General features: G+C 39.8%; 1 protein-coding gene across 5 annotated transcripts in view; it reads right to left on the bottom strand.

Moving 5' to 3' along the window:
* Positions 1-23,759, bottom strand: part of LOC133272551 (cohesin subunit SA-2-like) — a 57,833-nt gene that overhangs the window by 4,362 nt on the left and 29,712 nt on the right. For 3 of the 5 annotated variants that reach the window (XM_061459786.1, XM_061459787.1, XM_061459789.1), the window contains 17 exons: positions 20,890-20,997; positions 18,829-18,937; positions 17,860-17,977; positions 16,979-17,082; positions 16,455-16,547; positions 16,280-16,369; positions 15,084-15,287; positions 13,399-13,475; positions 12,343-12,430; positions 11,254-11,331; positions 9,273-9,365; positions 8,380-8,548; positions 7,321-7,472; positions 6,389-6,490; positions 4,917-5,071; positions 4,676-4,804; positions 555-745 (listed from right to left, as the gene is read on the bottom strand). In XM_061459786.1, coding sequence (XP_061315770.1) covers positions 555-745; positions 4,676-4,804; positions 4,917-5,071; positions 6,389-6,490; positions 7,321-7,472; positions 8,380-8,548; positions 9,273-9,365; positions 11,254-11,331; positions 12,343-12,430; positions 13,399-13,475; positions 15,084-15,287; positions 16,280-16,369; positions 16,455-16,547; positions 16,979-17,082; positions 17,860-17,977; positions 18,829-18,937; positions 20,890-20,997 — 2,060 coding nt within the window. The remainder of the gene's footprint in view (positions 1-554; positions 746-4,675; positions 4,805-4,916; positions 5,072-6,388; positions 6,491-7,320; positions 7,473-8,379; positions 8,549-9,272; positions 9,366-11,253; positions 11,332-12,342; positions 12,431-13,398; positions 13,476-15,083; positions 15,288-16,279; positions 16,370-16,454; positions 16,548-16,978; positions 17,083-17,859; positions 17,978-18,828; positions 18,938-20,889; positions 20,998-23,759) is intronic. The other 2 variants (XM_061459788.1, XR_009744466.1) reach the window with 2 other exon arrangements.

Here is a 23,759-nt window from a genome sequence, read left to right as displayed (position 1 = left end):
CTAGAAATTCAAGGACCCTAGCAGATGATTTGGCTCAGATCATCTGGGCTAATGTTCTGAATCAACTTCTAGAAATACATCTCCTGTCTCAATTATCTACAGGGCCTAAAGCAACAACGCTCTTAACAATTAAAAGCAATGAACCAAGTCTCAACAGCACAGACAAATGCCAGAGCTCAGTACAGAGAATTCATCCAGAACAGGTTGCCCAGAGAAGTTGTGGCTACCCATCAAAGGAAGTGTACAAGGCCAGGTTGGATGGGGCTTTGGTCTAGTAGTAGGGGTTTGGAACTAGATGGTCCCTTCTAACCCAAACCATTCTGTGATTCTATGATTACCTGAATTTGGCTCACTCAAAGTCTCCAGACCAACCTTACTGCTATTGAGTGATGATAAGACCTTTAACAGCAACACAGCTGAAGGCAAAAACCACAGTTCAAACTGTAAAGTCCACAACTTCCAGCACACTGCGGCACTGCTAATGCAAAGCATGAAGTGCATTTTAGCTGGGACAGTGCAAATACAGCTGGTCCAGAACAGGGAAGCTTTCATACCATTAGACAATTTCCTTTTAAAAGAAGATGTCTTAGATGTGCCCACAGGGGACCACTCTCCTGAACTGCCAAGCACAGAGCTCTCCTCATCTTCATTTGCCAATAATGAGTTCCTGTACCAAATCAACGGCTGCCATTCGTCTCCTTTGCAAGGCAGTGGTTCTGCTACGTACCTCTGTAAGTAAGCATACCTGGAGGAAACCAAAAACAAGCATAAGAAAACTCAGTACCTTTCCCCTCAATATTTAGGAAGTAATTGCTAGAAAGGCATTTTCCCTCTGCTCTCCAAAGGTGCAGACAGAACTGTCAGAGAAAAAGAAAGGGCATTCCTTTTCTCAGAAATATCGGACATCTCTGAAATATCTGAATATTTAAATAGCAGATGCCTTCAAAGCTAAAAGGGTGCTTGAATGTAAGCATTAGAAACAATACTAGATCCACAGGAATCACAGAATTACATCAGTCACTAGAATGCATTGCCTGTGCGGGAAAAGTCACTGTCAGTTGCTGCTGCCAAGAGCAGTTTCAACAGAGCAGAACTCTGCAAGGATGCACCTCTTGTCCTGGTGGCCCTTTTCTGTGTCACAGACTGCAATGCAAGAGATCCCAGATGAGAGATGCTCCCTGTGGTTCAACAGGATAGCGCATTGGGAAATGGGGGATTTATGCCATGAGTGCCTGTTTTGTCAAAACTAAAAGCAAGAACAACCAATTAAGCCACTTTTCTATAGTACCATCTCAAATTCAATCCAATTCTCTCAGGTTACAAATAAAATGTCAAGTGTCTGAAAGATGCAGCTAATAGCTCTACAATTACAACACACAGGGTGTGGGAAACATTGGTTCAAATCCCTGTTCTGCCTGATCCAATCTGGAAGCTTGACATTAGCCCCCCCTGAATTCCAGATGAAGCCATCACCTCTTCTGCAGCAGAGAGGTCTCCTTCAAGCCTTCTTCTCAAAAACCAGGACATTCCTGACCCAATCCTACTTCATAACAGTAAGAAAAACAATGTCTGACTCAGGATTAGAAACTGGACATTCACTACATTTCAGCTACAGCTCGTCGCTTTGAAAATCAAGCCCAGTGTTGTTAAAATGGACCCCACTTTCGCAAATACCAGAAGTGATGGTTTTAATGCCAGCCTGTGGAGTATATTATTCTTTCTTTGATTAGGAGTGTGGCCTGGAAAATATCAAACATTTCATTTGGTTTGCAAAACAAGAAAACTGGTGCTGGGAAGAGGTTAGGGTAAGCACCGACTCTGAAACAATTACAGCCCTGGACTCCGGGGGGGCCCAAGGATCAAGCAACCCTGGTAATGGAATTTGTTGATTTCAAACAAGCATGTATTGTAATTACATTTTTAGGGTCTAATCCAACTGCTATCAATGTCAATGGAAAGACTCCTACTGATTCAGGAATCAGGCCCCTCATGCTGCTTGTTATTCAATAATTCATTTCTTGTGTGCATTTTGTGGCACAGAGCAATTGACAAGTCCAATATTTTACTGCTACAGCCTGGCCAATTACAGGGAAGGAGGTTAAAATCCATATACTTTGATGGTGTTGAAATATACTCCTTTCTAACAAATGCCCATATTCTGCATCTCATCTGTTACAGGTACATTCACATATGTTAACATACATACCTGGACATCAATCTCATGATTAATAATAAAAATGAAAATAACCAGATGTTTATTTCTAAAAGTTCATGTTGACCTAAAACATTCCACCCAGTAATTTATGATGGTGCTAAACCTAAATATTTCTAAGAGGAAATATAATCTCCAGCCCCTGCAAGGCATTTTAGGACTCCCAGAATAGAAACTGTTACTCTAGAAACTCAGTCTGAATGTGCTTGTGGATAGAATTGCTATTTCCCCCCTTGTGAATTTTATTGTTTCCCATTTGTTCCCAGCAGCAGGGGGGAGGTCCAAAGCATTAAGAACTGAAGCCAAAGTGCATTCCTTGCTAGGTTCTGTATTTCCCACAAAAGTTTTCAATGAATAAACCTACCTGAATGTATCTAATAATACATTCAGGAATATACTTCTGGAATATATCCCTCTGGTGAAGAAGTTAAATATAGCCCTAGGAAAAAATTGTTGGGGGTTAACTTTAAATCTGCCTACTTCAATGATGAAATATTTTCCTCTTAATTAAAAGTTACTCCTTGGAGGTAAATGAAATGACAAAGTTATTCAAGGATAGATTAACAGAAATCTACTCATTGCTCAAGTGTCACCACAGAGATTATAACAGCTCTTTAAAATGCAGGCAACATGGACAGAGTTGCACAGAAACTGTACAAAACAGGGCCTGGAGTACCTCCCCAGTAAGAACAGGCTGAGAGTTGGGGCTGTTCAAGAAGAGAAGGCTCTGGGGACACGTTATTGCAGCCTTCCAGTACCTAAAGGGGGCCTACACGAAATCCAGAGAGGGACTTTTTACAAAGGTGTGTAGGGACAGGACAAGGGGAAATGGCTTTATATCAAAAGAGGGGAGATTCAGATTAGACTTTGAGAAGTTCTTCCCTGTGAGGGTGGTGAGACACTGGCACAGGTTGCCCAGAGAAGTTGGAGAAGTTGTGGCTGCCCCATCCCTGGCAGTGTTCAAGGCCAGGCTGCACAGGGCTTTGAGCAACCTGGTCTCATGGAAGGTGTCCCTGCCCATGTCAAGGGGGTTGGAACTGGATGAGCTTTAAGGTGCCTTCCAACCCAAACCATTCTGTGATTCTATGGTTCTGTGAAAGCCAATTCTAGTCACAGATCTCGAAGATCCTCTCTGAGAGGAATGCAAGAATATAAAGGGAAGTTATCGCTACCCATAGATTATCCATATCAGATTTACCAGGAATTGCAATCAGGATATGTCAAATACTTTTCTTCTGTATTCTGCATTTTGGGTTTGAGTTAATTTTTCAAAATACACTGTCTGGGTAGCTGGCAATTATTATTAAATTGTGTTTGTCATGTAAAGTAATAGGAAAGTAGACATTTTACCACTCTTGACCCTTGTTATATAAAAACTGCTTGATGACACTCATGGAAGTTATCCTCCAATTTAAGACAAAGCGACACAGGAGCAAACAAGTTACACAAGGCTCATCAAGACAGGATAGGAGATTGGGGGTTTTTTCCATTTCTGCTGACTTCTTCAAAGTGGAATTTTTCTTGTCAGGTACTGGGGTGATTTGCTCAGAAATTCAAACAGGCAGAAGCATCTTCATGTTTCATCTTACATTCCTGTGTCCTCAAATATGCTCTCAGGAAAATGGAAATACCTGTTACATATTTTGCAATAGTTTCTTACAGTGCCCGTAAACAGCAGACTGAAGTGCAGAGATCCAGATCCAACAGAAGCAGCACTGACTTGGGAAGTAATGACAAAGGACAAATAGAAGGAAGAACATTACTTCCATCTCAAAAATAACTTAAGTTGAGGCAGGTGAAAAAGAGAGTAAGAGACATAATAATACATCTCTCCGTGCAGATGCATAATTCCCCATGATGCCAAAATAAAGATAGCATTGTTATATTATTAAATATAAATATTTAAACCACTGTGTAACATATGCCCAACTAGATCAGGGCATATTCCCCCATAAATAGTAAATTCTTGAACTTAAACGTCCGCATTATGAGTAGTGTCATGTGTATTTCTATTCCAAATACATTCCCGTGGAACTCACATAATTGAGCTTGGAAGCCGTGGAATTATGTCATCACAAAATAATGATCTGGGCACTCTCTTCCTCCACCTTTTCTGCTTTACTTTTCTGTTCAGAAAAACAGTCCTGCCACTCCACCACTAGCCAGTCAAACTGCAGATCTCTTCCACCAAATTAACATTGTCTTTCCTACAGAAGAATTGCCATACATGGCCACAACTATGTCTAGAAATTAACTAGAATGCATAATGCATGTACAATCTGAAATAACTCCTACTGCAAAACCCAACAAGTGTCTTCAAGCTAACAGCCTCAGGGGTAGATTGATTTCAAAGGTTCTCTGAAAAGCCCTCAAGCAACTTCTGCAACACTGAAGGTCAAGTGTCCCATGTACAGGGATACACAAAGCAAACTGTGTATGACAATGTACAAGAACTTAACTTACACTAGTCTTTTGTCTGGCTTTAGCAGCTTGTTGGAAAATTCACTGATGATTAACAGAAAGCTCAAGTTAGGAGGCAAGCATTTTCCATGTACTCCATTAGCTCCTTGAAAAGCAAATTCAATCCCTTCCCTATTGGAATAGGAAAAAAAAAAAGGAAAAAGAAAAACAGAGTAATAAAACAGACAAACAGACAACGAACAAAGCAATGACAATGGACAAAGTGATGTTACATGGCACATACTTGTGTATCATGGCTACAGATTCTCTAGATTTCACTTGGTCCCAGCCAAACGTTAGTGAAAAGCGACGAGCAAGTTCTTTCATGTTTGTGAAGGAAGCAGAGAAGAAGTCCAAACTGCCACTGCTGTCGTGGCTTTCTGCATGTGCCTGAAACAGCTGCAAAAGAAGTCTCAGATAAGCAACCATACGTAATCCTACAGGCAAACAAAGCACTAGAAGGACAGAGACACACATAGCAAGCAACAGCTGGCTTCCACAGACAAGCCTTATGAAAGAGCAGGTAAGTCATACTTTAGAAGTACATGACTGGGACAAGAAGGTACTGACACAAATGACACTGTTGTGCTAACAGGCATAAATCAAAAACGAAAAATAAAACACGGTGTGCATAAACAGAGAACCAAATCCTGAAGATGGTGGCTCCACTGACCCCATCTCCTGCTGGGACTTCTGAATCAAGCCCCAGAGGCCTAATTTGCCCGAGAAGCTTCTGGAACATCAGAATGCAAAAATAAAGCATCAAGTTTGGCAGCAGCATAGTCCAATTTCTTTAGAGTGAGACTGGGTCAAAAGCACGTTTTGAGCCCAATTAACTATGTTTGGGGGTTTTCTTGGTAACAGAACATGGGAAGGTAGCTTGTTCTCTTCAACTTGTTAACTTTCAAGGTCAAGCAATAACCAAAAAGGGCCTGTTGCCTATGTGATACCTAAACACAAAGTCCTGACTATGTCAGCAGAATATATGTAGCCAAATGCTGCTTAGCCTCATCTAAGCTCAGATTTCAGGGGCTAGTTCACAGATAAGCCCCTGGCAATGTGTGTGAAATAAGCAAAGCTCATGTGTCAACACCCCCTGTGAGGAGCCTGCTCTGTGGCCTACAGCACAACTCCAGGCTAGAAGCAGCTCTGGTCATGGGCAGAGCTGGCAAAAGCAGCTGCTAAAATAGCTAACTTGCCTCATCAGTCAGCAGCTGCAAGCCCCAGCAACTGAGACCCTTCAGAAGGGCCACAACCCACTTTCTTCCAGAAAAAAAATACTGCAGATATGGGGGGTCAGAGCTTGCCAGCCACAGATACATTTCTGGTTCTTTAAACTGAATACGAATTGAGGTAAAATACTGTAAAATATCCTCAACCTTTTTCAGCTTAAGAGACACCTACCGTATCCCAAGAAACACTTCATACTTACACATCAGTCCTAGCACACTATGCATTTGAAGGTTAAAACCAAGATCAAAAAGAATCATGCACAAAATTACATTTTAAAACAGATGTAATGATTTGTAAGGAGTTTTGATGCAAAAATCAACATACACATAGAAAGTACAGGCAAGGAAAACAATTTCTTCCACTACTTCGGGTTTTCTTTTTCATGGATTTGAATTTTGAATAATTACAGCAACGTAAAACACTCCAATATGAGTACAGCTGTCATTAAGAGCCCCTAGCCTCTTGCTTTAACCTTAACCTTACCTGCTGCAGACAGATAATCAGTGTCTTGGTACTCTGAATTTTGTTATTGTGTCTTGTCTTGCTTAAAGTTTCTCTAATTATGTCTCCAAAATCATTGTAGGTCTATTAACAGAAACAAAACAAATGAAATTATCATTACCCTTCTTTAGCACTGGGAGTACACAAAATACGACTGCTTTCATGCAACAGAAGTTCACAAAACACTCCCAATATCAGAACACCCAAGATAAAGATGAAAACTGGACTTTTTCTATTATTTCATATGTAAAGCAATGCCATGCTCCTTTAAGAGAATGTGAGGATTAAAGTTACACTGAAATTGCTAAGTATTTATTACAACAAAAGAACAAAGCCTCCTCAGGAGAGAAATAGAGTTTTCTGTATATAACCAGTGCTTGCCTTGGGCCCAGTGAAAAACAAGATCCATATTCAGGGATTTCAAAAGTCCCGCTAGTTGGCTCAAGGAAACTGTCCATCTGTGCTCTTCTCAGTCCTCCTGAAACCCACTTCAGAGTGGCTGAAGCCCTACCAGTTGTTTAAACACCAGCACTCATGTGAAATCTAGGCCATCTGTGTATGGACTGGGTGAGCTGTATAGAGTTGACAAGCTTCAGTGTGGGAAACTATAGTTAAAATACTCTCCTAGCCATAAACTGCTTCTCTGCAGTGACCTCTCTGGAGAAGCTGAGGAGCAGATGTGCAGCCAGCCATACTCCCTACTCAATTTTCAGTGACTTTGCCTGCAGTGAGGTACCTTTGCAGAGCAAAGGGGGAAGATTTGTCGTGCACTTGCTTGATTTTATAGCCCTTTTGTGATCATGCAAGGATTCTGAGCCATAAGACTATTAGCCCCACATCTTTCACAAACACTGGAGTCACTCTGAAAAACGAAAATGCCCTGATAAGCAAAGCAACCTCATCTAAAACATTACCTTAACATAATACTTGTAGATTTCAGCAGCTGCAGTCATCTCTACCACATTGTATGCTATTAACTTGCAATACGCTGCAAGAAGACTCCGCTTTTTGTGCAAGTTGTCAAGTTTGCAACTTTCATCCTTTCTTTCCTCCTCTTCTGTCAGGTCTAGGGAAACAAAACCATTGAAGTTTTGTTCTACTTACTCAAGATCTCAATTTTAATGACAAACTTTCATCCAAATAGCACAGACTGCTGTTCAGTCAACACAGTAAGCAACAGATGCTAGTGCTCCTTCCTGAGTGTATCAGAAAATACAGGGTTTTTTTTCCATTTCAAAGCTTGAAACTGATGACAGTGAAAGCAAGTTATTTCCACAGTCTTCTTTCTACTCTCATCTTCATGGGGCTTTTACATTTCTACTAGTCAGAATCTCTGTGCACAACACTGTTCACAGATACAGAATGGAACCAGGCGCACAAACATGCCAAATGGGAGAGACCAGACAAATTGCAACCACATTTTTTTCCCTCAAATAACACAGATGCTAGAAAACCAGTACATAACTCATGAGAAACCCTACAAAAGCTGCCATGTACGATCAACAAGGGAAGAATTGAGATGGAACTCTCCAAGTGGTTATCAAAAAGAGAGAAAAAAGTAATTTCCTATCATTAACTCTCTGGAACATGGGTTAGTTACTAGATGGAAAAGTTGTGGAAAACAAATACTCCTAAGAGTCTTCCAAAATAGCTACAAAGGTGCTTGGGGAGAGCTTCTTGCAGGAGAAGAGCTGAGATAAACTCTTTCCTGCTGCAAATGTAAGTAAATTTGCAGATACTTCTTGTGGTTGATCCACAAGATGATCCACAAGATTCAGTGGATACAGATCAGTGTATCACAGATCAGCCACTTTCGTCGTAAAGGGACCCAGTCAAAAAAAACAAACAACCCCAGCCCCCTCTTCCCTCAAAAAAAAACCCAAAGACCAGCCAATTTTCCTGATACATTCAGTGCAGATGACAAATGACAGCAGAAGTGGTAGATTGTTTCTCAGGTGATGAAGATGTCTAACCTTTGCTTTCCTCTTCTTCCCCCATGAAAACATGTTCCTGAATAAATAAAAGCAGTTTTTCCTGAAGTGATGTGCTAGGAAGATAATCTAGAAGTCCAACTGCTTGTTCGTTATTATTTGCATCCTGATGACTCAAAATCAGCAACCAGTCACAGAGTATCAGGAAGGCCTGTACCAAGCAAACAAAGTCAAACAAGTTTTTAGAGACCACTTTTCATGCCAACTCCACTTTCCATCTCCATCAAACACCAATATTAACAAACTAGCTTCTATCCCACTTCTTCCTTGCAAGCTAAAGATTTCTGTTTGCTCCAGCATGTGGTAAAATGCCACAGCAAAGCCTTTCTAGAATTTGTACCTTAGGATACAGCATATATAGGTATCATGCATGAACACCACCTAAAGGCTGTCAAATTTCCATGGAAAGAAGAGCTCTGTTATGCTAGAATATCTCCCTTTTAACACATGAATTACTGGACAATTTCTCCCACTTTTTGAAGTAATATTCATAGCAGGAATTACTAAAGCAATTATAGCAACCAGTACACAGTACACTGCTCAGTCTAATCAGAAAACACAATGATTATAAACCAGCAAACTGAGACATTCAGATTCATGAATTGAGACATTCATTGATTCTGCAGAAGGACTGTGCAGACACGTATCTGTGCTTGATTAAAGCACTGAATTTTGTAGCACTTCAACTAACATAACTTTAATTTTCCTTTAAAATAAATAGTCAAAGATTGGGTTTTTTTAGAGTTATTTTTCTGCTAAGAGACTAAAACAAATACCAAAAATCAGCAGAAGGAAATACTAGTATGAAAAGAAAGGCAGACATTTAAAAGGAGGACTGAGCATGAACACCAGTTAAGTGATAGAGAAACACAAACCTTTTCTTTTACATCTTTATCCTTATGGTGGAGGAAGTGCATGCAAATCTGACTGAAATGTCTCAGCTCCCTTCCTAGTGCAAAAAGAGTCTCCTAAAAACATATTCAGGAAAAGTGACAGGAAAAATACGTTATGGACTATGATTCATTAGAGAATTATAGAACAAGCAGCAGTTGCATCTGTCTTCCACTGTTATTATTCATTCAAGATAGCACAGCTGATGACATTATGAAAAAAGCTGACATCTCCCAGTAGCAACAGCTTACTTACTAGCTATGAATAACTTTTAAACCATGGCTTGTTTTCAGGCACAATATCTGGGATAGAAAGGTCAATTCATAAAAATATATAATTTCCCCTCAACTCTGGTGCAGAAATGTGACAAATACTAGTAGGACATGGGCACCTGTCACACTTGCTGAGGCTAGTGGTATTCAGCAAGTCACACTCTGTTGCTCCATCTGTATGATGGGCAGTTTAATAGCATGTATTCCCTTATTCCCTTCCTCACTTCAGTTTATCCTTATGATGCAGTAAGGATGATTTTCACTTCAGAGATGGAAGTAGAGTCATGAAAACTCTGGTCCATCCCACCTAATTTGCAACATGTATTGCCTTCTGAAGTTGCTCTTCTCCCTCCTTCTATTGACTATAGAGGGAATGTAGTTTAACCATACTGCTACCTTTGGCACTCAAAAACTTAGACACCTCTGTTTGTTAAGATGAATCCAGCCAGACAGACTACTTGATTTGCCCACAGCCATAGAAAAGACTCTAATCCTTCATCAGGTCCCAGCTGTTGCACTGCACTGAGCTTTGAGCAGTGAATAGAAGAGGAATGCCCTTACAGGAGGGCTGAATTTTGTGCTATGCAACTGTACATTTACAAGAAATGGGATCCATCCCAGGGAATGCTGCAAAGAAGCAGAGGGGGAGGTAAACCATTGCCTTAACACTCTTGGGGGTGGAGGGGGAGGAAGAAACAGTCCTAGACATGCTGGTCCAGGAAGTGTTCTTTTTTGGTCTTAGAATTTCTCTCTGGCAACATCCAGATTTGGCCCTGCAGAGTGAGCCATAACATTGTGCTTTCAGTCAAAATCTGCTCCCATATGAAAGGTCAAATTAAAAAAATATGCTGCCCCATTATCAGTTAAGCTAACCATGTCTGGACTGAAAGGCAGAATATATTAGAGCAGCGAGAGATGCGGACATCCACACAGGAATGGAACAGGACAGGAATAGATAGTGAATCAGTCACCAAACGGGCAACCTCCCAGCTAACAAATGTCCATGTCAGTGTCCTATTCTGCACACACGGGAGCAAGCACCAGGGGAAGGGGACAGAATTGACAGAAGCAACAGCAATCACTGTAGTCAGAAACTACCGTGAAGACAAGCAGCACAGGTACACATTCACATGTGAACTGAAGCATAAAGGAGTTTTGCTCTGTGGTGTCTTCTAGACTGTCTTCTAAAATACCTGAACTTGGCACTTTTGAAAACCGATTAAGAAAGTAAATAGTTGATGAGAAAACTGCCACTTTCCTCAAGCTTTCTGCTAGAAATATGTAAGAAAAACAAGAAAATAAGAACAAAACAAAGCAACAGATTTCCTGGAGGATTCACTGAATACTCTTTGTCGCTTAAAACAAGAAAACAACAAACTATCTGGTGGTGGAACAAGCTCCTTATCTCCATGAAGCCTCAGGAATTCAATGCACATGTTTTGCAGTAAAAATAGAGGTGATCCACTGTTTACTTATTCTCCTGCAGCCTGAAAAAGCATAAACACTTTTTAAAAAAGGAGGGCAAAACAGAGAGAAAATGCCTCAATTCAACTTGGTTTCCTCAAGAAAACACACAAATTATCTCCTTAGAAAGCTTGGCACTCAGTTTTTTTCTGGCAATCTAAGAACGAAAAAGCAACTTAAACTTCTAGAATCACAACTCTGGCATTCAAAATTAAATGGAACAACCAACCTTGGGAGAATTTTCTGAAACTGCAGCTAGTTGCCACAGGAGAGAAAAATATGTGGACTGGAGAGCTGGCACAATAATCTGCAAATAAAACCACATGTACTTTATTTATATGAACCTTTGCACATGAAACTCAACAGCAAAAAGCTTAGGAAGCAAAAAGCATTCAAGCCTGACATTCTGCACGCTGCTTGCATGACAGTTTTTGCACTGTAAAGTATTTAGACACTGAAAATAAACTTAATGAGTTTACAAACAAGCAAACATTGCTTCCTGAGAACCTCCATTATTAAGGTGCTGCTTCTGCAGAACTCTTGACATCTTGATGAGTTCAGTGGAAATTAACCACATACTAAAAAGAGTGTTCACAGAAGTTAACTTTAGCTTAGCTTCTCAGGATTTCTCTGCAGTCTTTGATTAAAGGTTGACTCCTTCAGAGGGCAATTCAGAGCAGAAGCCAAACTTCAGTGCTCCAATGCCCCATCTAAACAAGTCCACCTCTACCTACTTGCTGCAGGCTCTCTTTACTCAACTGTATTTTACCCCTTCCCAAATAACCTCAAGTTGTCACCTCAAAACAGGTGCTGATTAACAGTCATGGCTACTGGAGTACTTCACCTCATAATCCCAGGATATACACCTCCATCTTGGCACAGCCAATATTTGAATTGAGGCAATCAGACAACAAAAGGCTGCAGTTGAAACAGCTGGTAATTACAAACCATTTTCACCAAGAGTCAATATTCAAGCAACAGGTCCAAAGTATTCCTGTTTCTGGTTACATGCAATCTACAATTTCATGTGTACTGAGAGCAAGACTGTACAATCATGTGAAGTACTGAGTGTGGCAAAGGGTCAATCCAGATGTCAGATGATTACCATAGTTTTGGATAATCTCCAAAATAAATGAATCTATGGCATGAATTTACCAATTCAAATAACGTTATACCAAAGACAGCCTCTTTTCCCCAGATAGAGAAATGGAAACAGTACCTTTCTGCCCCATAGGACATTTATGATTATTTAGTATTTCCTAATTTTCCTGCTTTCGACAAGAAAAAACTCCTTCAGTGTTAAATATTAACAACTGACCAGAACAGGCAAACTCCCATGTTCCATTTCAAACACCAGCAACCTTAAAGTCTTGTCATACAGATTCCACTTAGTGAGATCGTGTGCACTGCAAGTGAAAAAGAAATGTCAGTGATACACTAAGCAAGAAACAAAATCTCACCTGACCAAACAGGTTAAATGTATCCTATTTTTGCCTTTATCTGATGTATAGTGATAATGTTAAACAACTAATTAATAATTCTAAAGGGGGGAATTAAATTATTTTCACAATTTAACACTGCAACCTCTAAACCATAGCCTTACAGTCTGCATTCCTACCACAAAACTGCAGTGTAATGAGGAGAGGAAAACCAGCTTAAACTCTGTTCCTTTTCTTGTACTCTATCCACATTCTCTAGGTGCCCAAAAGGGTCTAAAGAACAATTTCCCCACCTCACTTTAAAAGGTTGTTTCTAATACTCGAGTGTTCGCAGCTCAATGTTAGACTTCTCTTTGCAAAAACAGAGCAGCCCTAGCACATAGGGTAGGTAAAAGACTAAGAAGGCAGCCAAATTCCCCACTCTACTATCTTGCATGATAATTTACTTGGTGAACAATCCCTGGAGAACCAAGCTTTTGAGAAATACATCTTTTAACAAAAGAAGATCAAATAAACTAAATCAAACAAAGCAGATAACACCTGCCGGGGGAAAAAAGACTTTATTCACTATACCCTCTTCAGACTGACCACCAGTGTTGACAGTAAGGCAGTGCAAAAGCATCCAGCTAGGAGACAGGCACCACAGAGAGAATCTTTGCTGCCCACTCTGAGATCCCAACTCTGTAACACAGACTTCTCAAGCCACATTAGGGCTAATGCTCCAACCTCAATAATGAATCCAAAAGAAATCCATACCTAAGAGTACAGTTCCGTTAAGAAGAAACTAAATCTTGCAGCACTTCTCATAGAGATCATTTTCATTCTTTTGGGAAAAATCTTATTAAACCCAACAAACAAGAGCAATTCTCACTTTGCACCTGTTAGGTGGATACTTCAGTATATGGGAAAGTAAATTGTGTAAATAAATATCTCACTTATGAAAAGCTGCTACTCTTCTCAAAACAGAGCGCATCCGGGAAATTTCTCCTGCATCCGTACAAAATCCTTCTTCCTAAATTATGAAAGTTTGGGAAAGAGAAAGGAGTTAGGCAGTGTGGGGCAAGGCAACTGCTATGTTCTCTTCCCAACCAATCCACAAGTTTGAATTACTCTCCTCCAGCCCTCCCCAGTCCCTTCACCTTTAACAATGCTACTCATGTCTTCCTCTACAGTAAAAAGAAACCACCACTTTGACTGCATGGAAATCCTGTATAAGGAAACATTCCTGACATTAATAAACCCATGGCAGCCTCCCTAGCCTACAGTATTGCTAACACAGAGATAAAACTAGCAGTTAGGCTAACACAGAAGTGCTGACCCCCAGACTCACAGGCCATTCGTGGTCCCTCACACAGTTGTTAAGGATCTCTGGGGGGCTAACTGTTCACTTGGTGCTGACTCTCCTTGCTTCCAGCTGCCAGATCACATTCAAAGATAGCTAAAAATACATTAAATACTTTCCCATAGATGCAATTGCTATAGTTTCCACAAGTATACTACGTGATTACGGGAGACAGTATATACAACCAGGAATTAGAAGGGAGGGGTTCCAGGAGAAATCTTTTTATTTAGATATGGATCACACTAAAAAGGAGTTGAAGAATCCCTGGTCTAGCACTTTTCTTGTGTCTTATAAGCACACATTCTCCCACATTGACATAGATATCTATTTAAGACCAGCAAAATAAACCTAATCTGAGGTTAGGGGATTTTTTGGCTGGACACATTTTACAATATCCCAGTGTCCAATAAAAACCTGTCAGTGTTAACACTCATACCACGGCACGACACCTGTTCATGACGGCACAGTTGATCAGATCAGCTGCAGGCTTCTGTTGTTCAGTTCAGCCAGCAAGCTATTCATATCACCACCAGCTGTTTCTGCTTTTTAGAACTAATGAAGAACTTTGAGGGAGACTCGGCAGTCCTTCTTCAAGGGGAAGGTCGTTATTCAAAGACCCCACAGATTATACAATTACAGACTGCTGGGTTGCTTTTTTTCCCCCCTAAAACTATCTCTACAGACAAAGTGACAGCACAAAAGACATCTTGCGTATAGTCAAATATGTAGTAGTACATAACTGTACCTTTTCTTGGGAACAGTCTCATCACCTATAGATCCACGGCACTTATTAGCTGATCTTGCACACAGAATCTTTGGCCTGGTAACAGAACAACTATGGAGCAACTGTGGAGCTTAAGCCCAGAATATCTGGTCTAGCACTTATTTTGTTTCTCATAAACATACATTCTTCCACATTGACATAGATATGTATTTAAGATCCTCAAGATAAATCCAATTTGTGGTTAGGGGATTTTTGGGTCAACACATTTTACAAAAAATGCTAGTATCCCATGAAAACCTGCCAGAAGCCATAAAATGCCCTGTTGCTGGTGTAGACTACCTCATTTATTACTTTCCCCACTCTATTCCTGCCAAATACATCTGCTTCATTAAAATGTAAACAGTTCTTTCAGAGGCACAAATTCATCTTGGGAAGCTCTACTCCCCTCAAGCAGAAACAGTAGGGAGAGAATAGCTCCATATCCCCCTTAATATTTTTGTCTTATTTCTTCATAGGGAAACAGTCTGTTTATCCCCACAATGAGTCACACTCACCTTTTGCCAGAAGCCATCTAGTAGCTGGTTAAGCTGTCCCATCAACTCATCTATCAGTTGAGATCGGGCATGATCCACCTGGCTATAGATGGCAATCTCTTCACTGCAGAGGACATAATAAGTCCTGGAGGAAGCCTCAAGGACAGACATGTCAGAGTGCTTAGCCACAATGTCCTTCATCTCTCTCAGCAAAGCATCCAAATGCTGCAGGTGATAAAAGGAGTATTATAGGTAAATTGTACAAAAATCCACTTATGCTTTAGATACACTACACTTTAAGCCCACATATGTCCATATCCAACCTAAAATAAATGCCACTCTAAGAAGCAGAGGGACAGGATTAAAGGATGCAGCATTTTTGTCTGGGTTTATAGGTTGTGGGGTTTTTTTGTTATTATTGTCTCTGGATTTTCCTAAAGAATGAAGCAACCGCTTCAAGTTCTACTTTAGCAGTACATGTTTGGCACTACATAAAAATAAAGACAAAGGTAGGGTATAAAAAAAATCTTTCCAAAGGACAGGTGTGTTTCCAAACTATGGAAGTTGTCTCCCTCAGCAGCAGAAGATGGAAAATGTTTCAGATCATGTTAGCAACTGGGATCTTCCCTCAGTGAGAGGAGGTAACTTCTGCCATTCTGCTGACTCTCCTCCAGTTAACATTTTGTGCTGAAATTAACCTAGGAGTGTTCGCCTAACATTACCTCCCTGTAAACATCCCTGCTTAAGAATACATTAAGCTATTTCAAGGATTTCATGTATCCATTTCTGACCATCCCTTTCCCATCAGCGGATACATTATCTCCATTCTTATCTTTCAGTTACTATCATTCCCCAGCAGCTGGGAGTCAGTCTTCAAGGAGAATGAAACCTATTCTGTTGTAAACTCCTGGAAGACACCAGCTCAGGCACATGGCATTACCCACCCTCTCACCACCCAGCAATGAAAAACCTAGGGCTAGGCCTACCACATGAAACCACAAATTATTACCCACGAGGGCCAGTCACAGCATATCAAAGCTGACAAGCACTAAGGCTTTTCTTTGGCAGTCCCTAATAAGACCACTTTCCTCAAGGTATGAGATGATTTCTTCACATTTCAAGAGTATCCTACTTGTTCCAAGTCCCACTAAACTCTGTGCATTGTCACAGAAATTTAGTATATTCCACATGAACCAACTACCCCAATTCTTATTCACCTTCTCTAGATGTCCCGTACTGTAAACATCTAAATCATAATACTGGGGAATCTGCAGAAGATTTGCCACTTTTTGTGCATCTGTTGAATACTGCAGAGAAAAAAAAGGATATGAGTACACTGCAGGAATTTTAATGAAATATTTAACATGCATTCACATAGCAGCTGTTAGTTACCTTTGCCAAGAGCTGAGGAAGCACCATAATAAAGTGTTCAGTAATTTTGGTACAATCTTCCAATTGTATTTTCTTCTCTTTTACTGAAAGAATCTGCAGATAAAGCATTTTGTTTCAATTATAAAATCTCCTTGATTTGGGTGGCATTTTATACGTAACCCAAGGTTAACTCACATGCCTTTGTCTAAAGTGTATCAAGCTAAGATACAGATACTTTTGCATGGAGACAACCAGATGATTTTTATTTTTTGTTAACCATAAATTAGATGCAAATTGCTGAACAGCTATATCCCACAGATAAAACATTCACCATTTGTCAGGAACATGCTTCCACGGGCATTCCGCTAATGCCTATCTCCTTCAACTGATAAGATGTAGAGGTCAAAAGACACTGTGTAGTTGCATAAAATAAGCCATTTTATTTCCTAAGATATACCTACCGCAAGGAACACGCTATCTGGCAAAGCACATTAGGCAAAGAGAATGTGATTACAGGGCAATAAATAAGATTAAGATGTACTGACTTTTTTGGCTGCACCTCTGCCCACTGGAGGGTGACCTTCAGCTGCTTCTCTAACCGTTGCGAGGATAATTTCAATGAGGGCACTTTGATAGGCATCACTCAGTTCTGTAAGTAAATCAGTCTCAGCATCACATAAAAGAAAATTGAAGATTTAATTTGAAGAAAATTATTTTCTACATTTACTGAATACAAAACCAATCACTCCTATAATGGTTAATCATTTTAGGGCAGCTGGGCTAAAACACAGGCAGCTTTAACAAGGCCTACTCCTACTGACTGCTAACTCATTTAGGACAAATCTGCTTCTTTGAATACCAAAATGAACTCACCGGTCTACAAACTTCGATTTCAACAACCACCTCCAGTTCTACTACCACCACAACTACTCACAGAATCATAGAGTGGTTTGGGTTGGAAGGGACTATAAAGATTTATTTAAGTTCACTTTAAAATAATTATAAAAAACCCTAATCCTCTAGAGTGTTAGATGTCAATGAACTCAACACATTATGCATTTTCTTTTCAGGCATGAACAATAACCCAACAGGTACTGTACTTCAATCAGTTAATGCTTTTAGATTCTTAAGTTTGGGACAAACAGAAAAACTAAATGTTACATATGCATTATGGCTTAATTATGCAATTATTCTTGCAAAGTTTCTAAACTAGCAATACATAAATACAGAATACTTAATAAAACAAATATGTTGATATGAATATCACATTGGCAACGCATTGAGTTACATCTGCTTTTGTGGCCCTTGAGGACCAGTATTTGGGATCAAAGCGTACTGTAATATGGAATGATCCTAAACTAGCTGAAGTTCAAAAAAACGGTATCAAGAGATTCATTCAGACAATCTAAGCTCTTTGCTTACCCACCTTCTCCATCTTCTTCAGCATTTTTTAATAGAAGAGTGGTCATGCACTCCCAGTCCTTCAGAAATTTGCCTGCCCAGTCCCACAAGCTGTCTATGAGGTACGCAACATGTTTGTGTAGCTACGGATTAAAAACACAAGCTTATAGAAGCAAACATATAATTAAAAGAAATAGAGCTTCCTATGTTCCTCTCCCTTTTTCCAATTACAGAGCTTTGTTATTCACACATATATTCACACACAGTATTCCAACATACTCAGTTTGAGGCTAATCAACATTTAATCACCATGTCTTCAATCTGATATAAAGCAGAAAAGTAGAGGAAAAAAAAGTAGGAAAAAAAGCTCCTCCTTCTTCTTTTTAGGATACCTTTACTGTGTAATTTAAGCAATCTCTTTTAAACTAGCTTTGTATTGCTTTTATATTGTTGATCACAACTAAAACTCTTGGGACTACAATCTAAATCTTGGGACTGGAAATGAGTCAATGTTTTAAGCAGTATCTGTGAAATTCTTTGCAAAAGAATCAAAACTGCTGCGCCTGAGACACTTTGGCCAGACAGAGGTCTGCACCACAGCAAAAGCCAAATAATGAAGTACAGCACTTAAGCTGATAAAACTCTCAGCAAAATTAAACAGTTCTCATTCAGCATAGAGCAATGGTGCAGCTACCCACATCTGCCTGCAGAACACGGACACATACCAAAAACCCTCACTCAATGGCATAAGTCCATCAGATTGTTTTCAGAAGCTACTTCAAGCACTGATTCTCTCCATTAGCATAGTTGTAAATCAGTTTGAATACAACAGAACAGAAACGTCTTCATTAAAATCTCATCCTAGAGAGTGAAAACATCCCAAACACCAAACATTTCAGAGCTCACCACCAGAAACAGCTTTCAAAAGGAGCCAATACCTGATTTAACATTCAACACTGGATTTAAAAGGCTTACTGCAGGCTGCTCTCCTCACCTTACTGTCCAGGAAAAAACGTATTAATCTTTTCAGCTGGTCAGTACTTGCCCCAAACTTCCCTCCTTTTTTGGGCTGAACTTCTTCATCTCCCTCATGACTAATCAACCTGCCAACACAGAATGAAGTCAGTCCAGTTCTGCCACATTCTCCTTATACTCATTTGCCAATGTAACACCAATTCTGTCAAGATCCCAAAGACTGTATTTCTTCTAAATGTCTACTTTATAACTCCAAATCACATTAGACTTTTATCAGATGAAAGGAAAAGAGATTAAATTGTTTTCCATTATATGAGATCTCCTCTCCCTGTGGATGCAGAGATTATTTCTGACAATTTCACAGGTACCCTGCCAGCTTTCTGGACAACAGATGCAGATTCCATAGAGCTGAACATATAATGAGGTAGGCATTCGTTCATGCTTGGAAAAGGGCTTGCTCTAGGCTGAATTTAAACATTAACAACAGAGCAGACATATTACTACCCAGCCATTATTCATATCATGGTACATCTTGGAACTGAAGCTTCTTAAAGAAAGCACAGTATTTTGTATTTATAAAAGGAAATCAAATAGACTTTACAAATAGAGTGGAAAAACTGCTCTTCCTCTTCTGTCTGAAGTATAAAGCACAATATGACACTTCAATTTCCATTTCTCTCTTTATCCAAAATTGATGTGACTGTATTGCTTACAAAAAATGCTAGTCCCAAGGTAAGTTACAGGAAGGCCACCCCTGCAGATTAGTGTAAGGCCCAAATGGCTTGGATTTAAGAGCAGGACTACACTACTCAATATCAATACAAGCTTACACTTTCAGAAAGTGTTTCTGCTGGTATAATTTATGCCAGCTAAGTAATTAACCTAAGTTAAAAAAGTAGAAATTGGGGAGACTTCATGAAAACCAAGGAGGGAGAGGGGAAACATAAGCATTTAAACTAAAATTTTTAGCAATATGACCAGGGAAAGGAGACAAGAGCCTAACATCTTGAGCACACTAGAATGAATACTTCTATACTGGCAGAACTGCTGGAGAGAAAACTGGATAAACAAGAAGAGGATGAGGTTTACAGGGTGAAAGGGTCCACATTGCACTGGCAAGCTGGGTAGAAAAAGTTATCAGGGCAATCACTCCAATGACAAAAAGCATCAGTGTTCTGAGAGGAAAAACTCCTGATTTATGATAGAATATCAGGACCAACACAAAAGACTAAGTAGCAGATGTGATAGAAGACTCATCAAAACACAAATTTATCTTTGTCTTTCTGTTGGACTTGGCTCCACAAAACCCAGAATGTCAGCAATTCAGCCAGAGAGGAAGAGACAACTAAGGGGTATGTAGGAAAACACAAATTATTATTATTTCTGAATTTTTCCCACAAAAGTCTTGCTAAAATATTTTTATTTTCATTCCTCTTTGTAAAGCAGAATTACTTCTCTCAGCCGCAGAGACAGAATATTTATTTCTTCTCATTTTAGCATGCCAACTCCATTCACTTTATGCAACCATTGTTGTAAGAAGCCCATTTATAAGAGTTACTCCTGGGGAAGATAAACCCTGTATTTCATTAACCTGACAGAAAACTGGGAGGGGTTTTTAATCTGCTGCATCTCTCATTATTCAAAACCTTTACAATGTATAAGGCAACTTCCAAAGGGAGAAGAGGAGGCCATTTTTGTGATTAATCACCAAAGCTATGGAAATCCAGCAGATGCCAGGTGATGAATTAGCTTGTATGCAGCAAAGCAACAGGAAAAGAAAGTAGAAAAAAAGATGCAGAACATTGCATGGCATCTGTGGATCAGTCAGTTGCTTCATATTCTCTGTGTTAGCCTTGCATCTTTTCCCATGCTTATTCTGGCAAGGCTGTGCAGGGGAACAAGCAATTACCCCCAGACAGCATTCCTCTTCTGATTCAGCAGAAGAAAACACATCTCTACCCTCATGGTACACACTTCCAACAGAAAAATGAATGCTTAATGTCCCTCTGAAATAAACCCACTTTTATTCTGAAACAAATGAGAATATGCAAGAAGTAGGCATGCAAGCAGGCAGAGATACCTTTTATAAAGAAATTCCCCAGCTGCTACTGCAAGCGGACGGTGTGTGGTGTAAACAAACTGGTATAATGTTTCACAGTCTTCAGCTGATAACACATCCTCACAGTTCCTAGGCAAAAATAACAACGGAAGTTATAGTTCAGGTTTATCTGCAAATAATACTGTGAACGCTATGTCCAGCTTTTACTAGCTCTGTGGCCACGCAACTTGCTTACACAGCTAAATTTTTGTAGAATATATCTAAAAGCTCTATCAAACAAAATCAGCAGAATTTTTTTACTAACTGTGCACAGATACAGAGTCGTGCAAGCCATGATAAATCAGGCCCGCTGCATGGACACGAACATTAACTTAAAGTATAATTTAGGTTGATTAGTGGTCACAGTAAAAACAGTAATAAAATAGGAAAGTCAGGCCTCTGCTTTATGCTTAGCTGTTCACCACAGAAGTTAACAAACAAGGAGCCTTTATTTTATAGTATACATTATTTTTAATTTACTACAGTATTTTAAAACCCATACTCTATTACACTAGGCTTATGCAGTCACATGTAAAAAGAAATCAAAACACACTGATAGCATGACTGTGACCTTTCTGTGCAAATACCTCAATGTCATAATTTTTTCACTCAGCTACACATCTTGAGAATATCACGTGCCAACCAGTAAACCTAGAACACTCCATGAGAGGTATAAATATCAACCATTTTCAAAAAGGAAACTGAGCATGAGGGTGGAATAACCCCTCAAACAGACACCAGAGCAGTGAAGCCCAAAGCAAGGATTAGTTTCAAAATGCCTGCTCCTTACTGCCTAAGCAACATTACTAGACTAAGCTATTGCAGAGAATGAAAGAGCAACACGAAATCCCTTCTACAGAGAAGTAAGGGAAAAGGATATTTATTCCTGCACTCAGTCCTCAGGTAGTAACAGTTTAAAACCATCTACATCTGTGGCCCAACACCTGCTCTAAAACTGAGGATTTGTGCTCTCCGTTTTCTTGGAGTGACGACTTAGAAAAATTAAGCAGCCCTTCCTGAGCTTGTCCATTGGCCTTCAAACCCATTGCATCTTTTAGCACTCTCACAAGTCACAAAGCCCCAAAGCATCCTCCAACCTGACTAAAAAACTGACCTCACGCTAGGTAAGAGTATCACTGGAGTGTCCATTGCAAATATTTTTTAGCACTGTCTGGGATTTAAAACAGGGGAGAAAGACGAGATAACACTCACTTCTCAAAGCCAATAGCTTCACAAGTATAGAAGTTGGAATGGATTTTAGCTTTACAATGTATTTACTCATATATCACTTGAATTTTTCATGTTTTTTCCGTGGTTGCTTACAGTAGTCACTAGAACAGTGAAAAGATCTTCAAATGAAAGTGCTGATGGTATGCCTTCAGAAGTAATGGGTCAAGCTCACAAGATAACACTTGCCCTCAACCAAAGTCAAAGCAGGTTCTGGTGGCCTCTTTTAACATTCAATTCCCTTAAATATATATTTGTAGAATTAAGGACATGTACAAAGTACATCTATAATGATATCAGCATAATCAAAAATATTTATGTGACTCCTCTTCAGCCATCTCTGAACTGGAAAAATAGAGTAAAACTGATTAAATAGAAAGAAACTGAAAGAGGTAACATGGTGCATTAGAGTGTAAGAATGAGTAAACATTGCTGTGTTCTGTGAAGCCATGAATGAAGTATCATATTTATTAAACTTCTACAAGTTTAACAGGTGAGAGTAAACCAAAGACTGACAACAAACTGTACTTACAGGAGTCAAAGTACATGATATAGCAACTCTTTTTATTAAAAGGCTGTGGCGAATTTACTGAAATAAACTAGCAGTCTGACAAGACTTTTTTCCTTTTTTTTTTTAATGTCAGTCTATTACTTAGTTCTTTTAAAGCACTCGTTTCTGTGAAGATGGCCTTGAAATTTTCTCTCTACATACATTCAAAAAACTGAGAACAGCTGAGGACAGACAGCACCTCTGAAGATCTACATGATCTCCATGGACTACATGCCCAACACCCTGCTCAGAGGATGATCAGCTGAGGGTTATATCCAATCAGGTTTTGAGTATCTACAAAGTCAGAGACTCTACAACTTCTCTGGAAACCTGTTCCAGTCTTGGACCACCCCTACAGTAAAAATCTTTTTTTTTTATGCTTAAATGGAATTTCCTGTATGAGCATGCCGGCAAAATGTACACTTCTTTTCATATTTGAGGGCTTTATTCTTTATATTTTGGTGTTCTCTTCTTAGCACATTTCTGGAAATAGTGAATGCAACACCTGTGTGTCTCAATTTTAAAATATTCTTTACTTAAATTGTCCAGATAGCTTGAAGAGCTCAGCTACATGCCTGCCATCTCTTTGGGTAGAAATTCAGTACAAGTACAACTGCCTTTCCTTAGAAACTTCCTTTCTTTAGGAAAGGGCCTGGGGTCCTCATGGACCCAAAGCTGAACATGAGCCAGCAGTGGGCCCTATCGCAAAGGCAGTGAATGGTATCCTGGGCTGCATTAGAAGTGTTGCTATCAGGTCAAGGGAGGTGATCCTTCCCCTCTGTCACTGGTGAGGCCATGCCTGGAGTGCTGAAACCACTGCTGCAATGAAGGGGACACAGAATCCTGGAGAGTTCAATGAAGGGCCACAAAGATGATTAAGGGACTGAAGCATCTCTCCTATAAGGAAAGGCTGAGAGAGCTGGGGCTGTTCAGCCTGGAGAAAGGGTGGCTTAGGGGGATCTTATCAATAAGTACCTGAAGGGAGAGTGCAAAGAAGATGAAGCCGGGCTCGGCTCAGTGACAGGACCAGAGGTAATGGGCTCAAACAGAAACACAGGAGGTTCCCTCTAGCCAT

This window comes from Pezoporus flaviventris, unplaced genomic scaffold, assembly GCF_033815535.1.
Source record: "Pezoporus flaviventris isolate CSIRO_AGI_PZ_B2104156 unplaced genomic scaffold, CSIRO_AGI_Pfla_v1 ptg000030l, whole genome shotgun sequence".
Lineage (NCBI taxonomy): Eukaryota > Metazoa > Chordata > Aves > Psittaciformes > Psittacidae > Pezoporus > Pezoporus flaviventris.
The sequence above is the reverse complement of the archived record's forward strand: the minus strand, read 5'-3'. Positions and strand labels throughout refer to the sequence as shown.